This window comes from Cebidichthys violaceus, unplaced genomic scaffold (assembly GCF_023349555.1).
Source record: "Cebidichthys violaceus isolate CVI_PGR_0920_01 unplaced genomic scaffold, fCebVio1.0.p SCAF_13, whole genome shotgun sequence".
NCBI lineage: Eukaryota > Metazoa > Chordata > Actinopteri > Perciformes > Stichaeidae > Cebidichthys > Cebidichthys violaceus.
In genome coordinates, this window is record NW_027176296.1 from 15,598,436 (window position 1) to 15,608,173 (window position 9,738).

A 9,738-nucleotide genomic window follows, 5' to 3' on the forward strand; every position below is an offset into this window, starting at 1 on the left:
TCACGATTGAAATCACCGAGAATTACTTCATTGACTAATATACGAGCACGTGCACGCTGTCTTTTGTTGCCATAACAGCGGCGCGACGCCCCGGTGCTTTGCAGGGATTTTTTTTTTTTCCTCTCTCTCCAGGCTTCCTCTCGAGCCCAGCGCCTCCCGACTGCGTTCGAATCGCCGCAACGCGCTTTTTTCGGACTTGCCTCGTTTAGTCAACAACAACAACAACAACAACAGCATCGCCGTCTCCCGTTAAACGGCCGCCGCTGCGCTGTCACACGCAAGCGTGAAATCTGACGCGATGGCTCTCGCAGCCTTTCCCATTCAACCGTTTGTCGGGATCCTCCCTTCAGCCAGTCGTGCGTATGCGCTGGTAAGCGACACAACGGCATCGTGAGGGGCAGCTTTCCTTTTTTTTTTTTTAGAAACCAGAAACCAATCAATAGGTAACTTGATCCGCGTTGATTTTATTTTTTTTTCTTCTTTTTCCTGCGGCAATGTAAAGATGGCGAGAGTGCTCCACAACTTGCTGTTATTTCTCATCCGACTTGCGCTGAAAATCCGAGTTTCGGGGTACTGGTCCCTGATCTACGGTTACTGTGCGCTCTGCACCATCGTGGCCCTGCTGAAACTTTGGTGGAACATCGTGTTGAGGCCGACGGCAACCTTCCAATGGGCGATTCGTGAAACTCCCCCGGCTTGTCTGAATGACACGTCCTTGGGAACCCACTGTTATGTTAGGATCAAGGTAAGACGCGCGCGCGTGCACTTGGGACACTGGAAGGCGTCCGGTCCCTGTAAGATGGGGGGGCATTGTGTGTGTGTGTGTGTGTGTGTGTGTGTCTCTTGCATGCTAGGATGTTCACATGTAAAATGCTACAACACCTTGCCCGCCGTGTCGCAGTCGCGCTCAGACAAACAGGCCTGATCTTTGAGCAGATCATCAGGCGTCTGTTTATTTTTTGAGACGTTTTTTGTTTTTGTTTTGTCCGCTGCGCTCAGGTGGTGCTGAAAGAACAGCTCCTCCGCCTCAGCGTGCAGCAACAACCTTTATGTCTTCACGGTTATGTGATTAAATACCAAGGCATGTCTGTTACACACACACACACACACACACACACACACACACACACACACACACACACACAGAAAAATGATCTGCCTGTCAGTTTTGTCAGCATTATGTATCATTAATTGGGTATAAGGATAGAAGCGATACAATACAAACATTGAAATGCAAAGTCCTGCATCTAAAAGTACAGGGGTATTATTATCAGTATCATGAAGTACCAAAAGTACTCACTATTCATTTGTTGTTATATGACATGTATTGGATTATTGAGGCGTTAATATTAAGCATTTAAATGTCGTGGGCGGTCCAGGGTGAGCTCATTTGAATTGCTGTATCCTCTGTTGGGCGGCTTAACCTATAACAGAGCATGATGTAACATATAATATGCTGATGATATGTAAAATCTTGTAGCTGCTGGATGTATGTAATGCAGTCATAAGCACAATACACCCGTCTCACATGGTGCAAAGTATAAACAAAGTAGCAGAAAATGGAAATGTTTAAAGCAAATTAAAGCACAGTAGTAGAGTTAATGCTTTGATTTGCATTCTTCTGTCTTGTTAGTACACGATGCATGCAGATGAAACTACAAAAGGGATGACTTGTAGAAAGTTGACTCAGAGATTCATGTTTCTTTGAAAGTCAAATACGAATAAACACGGTCAAGACAAAGAAAAGAGAGAGAAAAGGCTTCCAGAGTAGCAAATGATGTGTTCATGCATCACCGCACCTCCAGTGTCTACAGCTCCATTCATCATCCGTGCATTAACACAGTCTGGGACATGTCCAGTAAGCATGATTTAGAAAAGGTGCTAAGACTAAGCTAATGTTCAGTTTAATGGGATTTGTTTGTCAATCTGCTTAGTTTAGCCACGTGTAACAATTATATCGAACCCAAATTATTGATCGAAGCAACAGAGTCACAGGAGAGTGTTAGAGTGTAACCCCTCCCCCCCCGACATGCACAACATCACAAGGCCGTGACTGTCATGTGTTCATTTAGAAGTACTGTTTTTCTGATAATGACTTTCAATGCAGCGTCACTCAGTAACAGTCATAATCAAAATGCTGACCTGTTTCCCCACTAACCATACTGTGGATAAGACTGGACGTCTGTGTGTTCTCTTTTTCCGCACAGGAGTCTGGCCTCAGGTTCCACTATGTTGCTGCTGGAGAGAGAGGAAAGCCACTCATGCTGTTTTTACACGGCTTCCCTGAGTTCTGGTAGGTCAAAGAAAAGGAAGAAATCAGTGTGTGTGTGTGTGTGTGTGTGTGTGTGTGTGTGTGTGTGTGGGGAATGATTCTTGAGCTGTCACGTTTCGGTCGCACTGGTAAATCCCTGCAGCCTTCCTAAGAGGAGTCCTCATTCATTATTTGCCATCGGGGGTAAAAAAAAAAAAAAAGGTCCAAAGCATTCAAGATCTCTTCCTCCTGATATGAGAGAGAGAGAGAGAGAGAGAGAGAGAGAGAGAGAGAGAAAAGAAAATGGTGATGAGCGTTGCTCCTGGATCGAGGCCAAAGAGGTTGTCAAGAGCTATAAGCCCGTCCATATCTCTAACATACTATCTAAGCTGCTGACAGGACAGGGATTAATTAACGGGAGAGGGGAGCTCGTTCTGCTTCACTTCCCGTATACGCTCTTCGCGGGAGCGATGAACTGTGCTGAGAGTGACACGGTCGGGCAGAAGTCTTTTAACACTTTCTGAAAAAAAAAACAAAAAAAAAAACGTGTTAATTCCCGCTGAGAAATGAGAAAGAAGTGCGTATTATGCGTGTGTCGGAGGGGGGGGGGGGGTTCAGAGGGGCTTACTTTTGCTTTAAACCTCATCTATATTCTAAGATGTGAGGGTACAGTGCTGGGGTCTTATACTGACTCATCAGAATCACAGCCAGGGCTCTGCATCCTGCCTCCCCTCACTGGGAGGAGGAAGGGGGGGGGGGGATCTCAGTCCTGATGAGGAGCCTCTGCAGCAGACAAGATCTTCAATTAGAAAGTCATCCCAGTCCACCTGATTAGAATCTAAAACAACTTCTATTATGCTGCGGCGACCTTCTTGCCGGAAAGAAAGCTGAGTGGTTTAAAACAAAGTTTGCGCTTGTCTCAAAGTTGTGCGACGGAAGTGTTTAAAGGGAGCACGCCACCAATTTTGCGCATCACGTTTAGTTTAGTCGTCACAGGGAGCACTGCTGAGCCTGGGAAAACGGTTGTATAACGTGTTGCGTGGCTCTACAGGGAGATTTATGAAAGTCTGAAAAGTCCCCGTAATGACGTCACCGGGGTTATCTGGGTTTTGGGCTCCGAGACTCTTGTTTGGAGAAAAGTTTAACGAGAAAGCCTGTTGGAGTCGGAAAGACATGCAGATTTACCAGGAAGGAAGGGATCAATGAAATACACTATTGAATTGCATCATGGGTAAATGTAGGAACCAGTGATTTGGGGGTTTGACCCCATAATAGGGACTCAAAGTCTGCATCGTTTTTTGGCAATTTATTTTTTAATCGGACTCTTGCAAGCTCCCCATCTGCAATACAAAAGTCCCTGGAGTGCTCCTTTAAACGGACGAGCTGCCGTGGAAGAAGCTAATTGAGGGCAGCCTCTTCAAGTGTGCAAGCAATCAATATAAATAAATAAATATGTAAATAAATAAGTCATCCTGGCATCTGTCTGTGTGCCTCAGGTTCTCCTGGCGCTACCAGCTGCGCGAGTTCAAGAGTGAATTCCGCGTGGTGGCCGTCGACATGCGGGGCTACGGGGAGTCTGACCTGCCGCTCTCCGCCGAAAGTTACCGCTTCGACAACCTGGTCACCGACGTCAAGGACATCGTGGAGTACTTAGGTGAGAGGACGCCTGCGATCTTAAAATAACTCCGAGGAGTGGACGCTGCTTTGACAGCGTCTCCAGTCATAAAAATGAAACTTGTTTATAGGTGTTAAGCTGCGGGCCCTCCCTCTGGCCTGCAGCACGGCATGACAAACTCCCTGTGACTCATTCATACTGAACATGGCACATTGTGCAGATACAGAGCCCACGGGACCCGCTGACTGCATGCTAACACTAGCAGGACGCTAGCCCGGGGCTGTATTCACACACACACCAACAACCACTAATGATTATCTGGTCAGAGTGACATTTTTTACTGGCCAGCATATCACAGTTTTAGCACTTAGAGAGGTTATGAAATAACCTGTCTCAGCATTGACATGTCATTATAAGTGCTGATGACGGGCTAATTCAGTACTGTTTCCTCCCTCACACCTGGCACCTCATATTCCAGTGTGGCACAGTTTTGGTCCTAATTACAAGAAAAGTGAAATAATTGATATGGTCATGTCTTGAATTTGCTACCCATTCCCACTATCCTCACCTAATTATAATAAACTTCCCCAGTTTGGAGGAACAGACCACCAGCACGGGAGCAAAGCAGTGTACTGCTGTGGTGGGGGGGGGGCGGCAGCAAAATGTATTTTAGACACCAAAAAGAAAATCCCTCCTAAAAGAAAAATCAATATCAAGTGTATATTTTATTAGAATATTTTCACATTTTTACCTCGCTGCCAGACATTCCTTTCCAGCAGGGAACTGAAGCTGTTTGTATCTATCTATGCTCTCTCCTAAGCCACCAGACTTCCTTTACAAAAACAGTCATTTAACAGCTCTGCTGCCTCCGTCGGTCAGTTGGTTCGTGTCACTGTGTGACTTCGGTGAATGTGAACTAGCTCTTTAAAACACTGAAGTTACACGATAACACAAAGCTAACAGATTGTCAGTGTCGGGGCAAGCTATGCGTAAAGTGTCGTGAGCGAAGCTACCAGTTAATCTGCATGAAGTGAAGCGTCACTACACTGAAGCTCCTCCCCAGAGAAATAGCAAGCTAAGCAACAACAACATGGATGAAGGCACATCGAAGCAAGTTCACTCCGAGTCATTGCTATTCACGTAAAAATATATAATATAAATACAGTTTATAAAACCCCCAAAAATGAGGCGAAAGACGCTAAAATGCTCCATAAAGCCGAGGGGAACTGCAGAGACAGGTGATAATTCTCTGTGGGTTCATATGAGCCACACAGTCCATCGTTGTTATAAAAATATTGGCTAGTGCAGCTCTAAATAATGCCACAACAGTCTGTGTTTCACAATTTTAACCAAGTGAAGCTCCAGCCCAGAAGAACCACAATGACCTGTAAATATTCTCAAGCAACACGTTTCTTATTAAATATTTACATTCTCTGAGAAAGTGCTCTTCAGAGCGCTCTATACAGTTAATGCTTTGTAGCTCCTTACATTGTTCCAGCTGTCTGCAGCTAATTTCTTATCAGTGCTTTTCGGGAGATTAGCAATAATGCATGTTGCAGCCAATAATTCACTCAATGGTCATTTGAGTGGAAGTGGGAGGCTCGCATTGATCGCACGATAACTGCTCTACTCTGATCTGTGATTGAACTACGGGGCAATTTTTTTTTTTTTTTACACCACGTGCTCTTAGAGCCCACATGGTCCACATTAGGGTCAGCTAATGGGGCTACACCAATCAGAGGGTTGGGCTTTAACCGTGCATGGCAAGTAGCATTGCCCTTTTAATGGCCACAGCGAACACCCAAAGTGCCGGCAGCAGAAACGTCAGCGGCCCGTTCCAAAATGGCTCCTTAGCTTGTATGACAATCCCTCCTGAAGAGCACGCGACATCGATGTCGAGATGAGGCTTGCTGGTGTGATTCATACCGGTGGTTATAAATGGCACCAGCAAAGGTAAGAGGATTAGTTTGTAGTCATTGGAACAGTAATGTGATCAGAATCCCCTCAGACCGATGATCTGACCTTGATCTGCATTCGGCTGTATGTCATGAAATACATCTGTTTTGATGGGTGTAAATGTCCTCTGAGGGAGGCAGCCAGCAATAAAGAAGTGAGAACAGTATTGATTTCCAGCCACTGACATGCCTTTAATGCCCTTCTGCCACAATACCGTATATGTCTGCTTGCTTTGCTTCCAAGGATACAACAGATGTTGCCTTGTTGGCCACGACTGGGGCGGGACCGTAGCGTGGCTGTTCGCCATTCACTACCCAGAGATGGTGACGAAACTCATCGTCCTGAACAGCCCCCACCCGTCTGTGTTCACAGGTATGATTTTGACAATATGCAAAGGAACGGATCCCCAGATAGCGTTCTTTATGTTGTGAAAGAAGACCAATGTTCTTCATGCTAATTGGAGAGACTCGGGTTTGTCTTTTGGATTATCACTGTAATTATTATTATGATTAATTAGGAAGTATCATTACTCCAGTTCCCTGTTTGCATCCATCTGGCAAATCCTCGTCTGCCTTCGGGGGGGGGGGGGGGAGTTGATGAGAAGCTAATTACAGGAGGCTAATGGGAAGCCGGAACAGCTGGTTAAACCGAAAAAGTCGCCGAGAGTTATCGCGCCCACGACCCCGCAGCCAGCGTGAGCAAACACCCGGCCTTGAAATTACCGTCGGAAAGCGCTGAACTTCTCTCTCCGCTCCTCCAGATTACGCTCTGCGTCACCCGAGCCAGCTGCTGAAATCCAGCCACTTCTTCTTCTTCCAGCTGCCCCGCTTCCCGGAGCTCATGCTCTCCATCAACGATTTCAAGGTGGGCTGTTACGCGTGGGCTTAAAGCGCTTTCAAGGTCAAGGTTGTGTGTGTGTGTGTGTGTGTGTGTGTGTGTGTGCAAGCGCGCATGCTCGTTTGCATGTGCGTTGGTGTTTGGTTGCATGTTGTTATTGCTTTAAGGGTCCTGCTGTGAAAGAGGTTTGTTGTTGTAAACAAATGATATAATTACAATAATTATTCAATTATAGATTATTACCAAATCATATGTTAAGCTGGATAAGGGCGTTTTTGCCATAAACAAGGTTAAACTCAGCGGCACGCCGTGGGGACATTCTGAAGAAACAATATAGACGCACATTGCTGGAAGACAACAAGCCACACATGATGCAACTTTAGGCTTAACTTGATTGTTGTGCACATTCAAATTTGCCCCAAATGTAGTCATGTTATTCACATTAATGAAACTTAATCCTCAGTTTTGTTAACACGTGCACAGTGCAGGTTTACCAAACAGTTTGGGGTTTTAGAAATGCAGAGTTTATGTTTTAGTTCAGTGTTATTTTCGACATTTCGGAGACTTATACTCGCTTTCATGCCGAGAGTTAGATGATACCACTGTATGATATGATGAGTTTGTTGAATGTAAACCTAAAGCTAGCACCCGGGAGCTGCTTAGCTTAGCACGAAGACCTGAAGCAGGGGGAAACGACCAATGAACACGTTTATATTTCATTTGTTTCCGCAAACCATTTCATAGTTCTTGAATCTAAAAGACTTGCACGGCCTTTTAAATTGAATCTAATGTTCAAAGTGTTGACGTGGTTCAGATATCTGCTTATTAAATGTACTATTGGATGATGTTTGTGTGGAGTTTTCAGAAGTAAACACACAGCATGTGATGTCGTGGAGCCAGCAGTATAAAACCGAAGGTCACGAGGACCGATTTCACCGCTGAAGCACCTTTCCTGACTCGGCTGTAAATGCTTTCTAGATCAAACAAGCACCAGTCACGTGAATTCACCCCGGTGCTTTTTGCCGTCTCTGCTCTATAGGCCCTGAAGGCCTTGTTCACCAGCCGCAACACGGGGATCGGAAGGAAAGGCCGATGGCTCACCGCCGAGGACTTGGAGGCCTACCTGTATGCACTCTCACAGCCGGGAGCTCTGACCGGAGCCCTCAACTATTACAGGAATGTCTTCAGGTGGGGGATACTTCACTCGCCAAAAACATGGAGCCCGTCAAAAGGCTTCTTTTTTTTTTTTTTTTTTCTGACGTTTTGGAAGGAGCGTTCCAATCTTCACCGCGGTCAGAGTGCTGAAGCGGCAGAACGCGATGTTGTCAAATATCTACCTTTTACACACACCGTACAGCGGATCAAAGGAAAATATCAGCGCATGTATTTTGGGACACGTGAACTGCACATGCATGGCTGAGCGTGCCATCTGCTCCCTTCTCAAGCAATGAGTTATCTCAGAATAGCTTTAATGTGCTTATGTAAAAGAGGTTTCAATGACCCATGGCCAATTAGTCTCTCCACAAGCGCACATTCTGAACCGAAAGCACGAGGGACAGAAATACGTGAACACACAGCAACATCTACTTATGCATTTTATATACATCTACTTTAACTGCTCAGAGATGCTCGGTGGGGGAGGGGGGGGGGGGGGGGGGGGGGGACATTTGGGGTGAGACATAGAGCAGCATGAAATTCATAATGTTAAAAAAGAAATAGCCATTGGATGCACTCAGGGTTTTTTTTTTCTTCTTCTCTTTCCTCTCCTTAGCTCCCTCCCCCTGAGCCAGAATCATGTCAGGTCTCCGGTGCTGCTGCTGTGGGGCGAGCGGGACGCCTTCTTGGAGCAGGAAATGGCCGAGGCATGCCGCCTGTACATCCGGAATCACTTCCGCCTCAACATCATTTCTGGGGCCAGTCACTGGCTGCAGCAGGACCAGCCGGATATTGTGAACACCCTCATATGGACCTTCCTCAAAGAGGGAGAGGGACGCAAAAGCTACAGGAACTAAATCCACAGCCAGGCCTCCTCCAGCACCCCCCCACCCCCACCCCCCACAACCCCTCCACGCTTGCCACACCCGGAAGCCTGGAATATGCCCGCGACTCCGCCGAGCGACATAGTGAAAATGCAATCATTCTTTAAATCTCTCACATTTCAAATATTTTTTTAAAAAGAAGGCGTCAGTAAGGGGAAGAATCAAAGCACACTTCACTGGAGAGGACACCGAGCAGCATGTGTGACACATATTCAAGAGGTTTTTTGCACATGACACCCGCCTTAAAGTTCGTCGGTTACAGCATTACAAAATGTGTGGCAAAATCCCCTTGTGACTTGTGTTGTGCGGTGCCTTTTTAACTTTTCGAGTCGTTGTAAAGATGTCCTGAGAGACCGGGATGCGCCGTCGTCCTGCTGTACTCGTGCGCTTCGCCGGGTCGATCCACTCTTCTTTTCGGCACAGACCTTTGGGAGCCGTGACTCTCCCTCTCCCTTTATCAGGTAGTGTTGTCTGGAGGAGTTTTCTTTTCTTTTTTTTGTATTTTGTTTTTCCTCAGAGATACTCAAATGTAGAGAATGTCGTTATCTTGATCTTCCTGTATAGCAATGTGGTTTGACTATTGTACTCTTTTTGTATCTATTCCTACACACTGCATTTTGAAATTCACTGAGCCAAGTCTACACCATTTGATTTTATAAATAAACTAAGTGTCGATCTGTTGAAGCACACTGCTCTTTATTTAAGATGATGATGACAGCGACGTGTTTGAAGCTGTGCAGTGTGCACCTAGCGTCCCCATGTGTTCGCTGCCGTCTCTGAACTGTCACTCCGAGCTTTTTTACGCAGGACAGATGAAAAACACCAGAAATAGTAATGGACGCGCTGTTAAATATAGCACAGAGCTGAGTGACATAGCAGTTATTTTGGGTCTCCTCAGTAGAACAAACATTTTGATATTTTTTTTTTTTTAGATTCATATTCCCTCTCGGCGTGGTTATAGGCCAACAGAATTGTTGATGTGGAATTACACTGAGGTGCGCGTTCATCAGTCTTACATAAACAGGTTTTTAGTGCTGTGC

At 45.9% G+C, this 9,738-nt stretch overlaps 1 protein-coding gene across 1 annotated transcript; it reads left to right on the forward strand.

Moving 5' to 3' along the window:
- Positions 1–251: 251 nt before the first annotated feature.
- On the forward strand, positions 252–9,336 carry ephx4 (epoxide hydrolase 4). The gene is made up of 7 exons (XM_068707913.1): positions 252–745; positions 2,208–2,293; positions 3,748–3,905; positions 6,066–6,194; positions 6,583–6,686; positions 7,699–7,847; positions 8,431–9,336. The coding sequence occupies exons 1-7, from the start codon at positions 503–505 to the stop codon at positions 8,669–8,671; spliced, it is 1,110 nt and encodes a 369-aa protein (XP_068564014.1). The 5' UTR covers positions 252–502; the 3' UTR covers positions 8,672–9,336.
- The last annotated feature ends 402 nt before the right edge of the window (positions 9,337–9,738 follow it).

Excerpts from the sequence above, each read along its gene's own strand:
- ephx4 (XM_068707913.1), top strand. The coding sequence starts at position 503 with ATGGCGAGAGTGCTCCACAACTTGCTGTTATTTCTCATCCGACTTGCG. Across the intron at positions 746-2,207 it reads ACTGTTATGTTAGGATCAAG|GAGTCTGGCCTCAGGTTCCA; the intron begins GTAAGACGCGCG and ends TTTTCCGCACAG. Across the intron at positions 7,848-8,430 it reads TATTACAGGAATGTCTTCAG|CTCCCTCCCCCTGAGCCAGA; the intron begins GTGGGGGATACT and ends TCCTCTCCTTAG.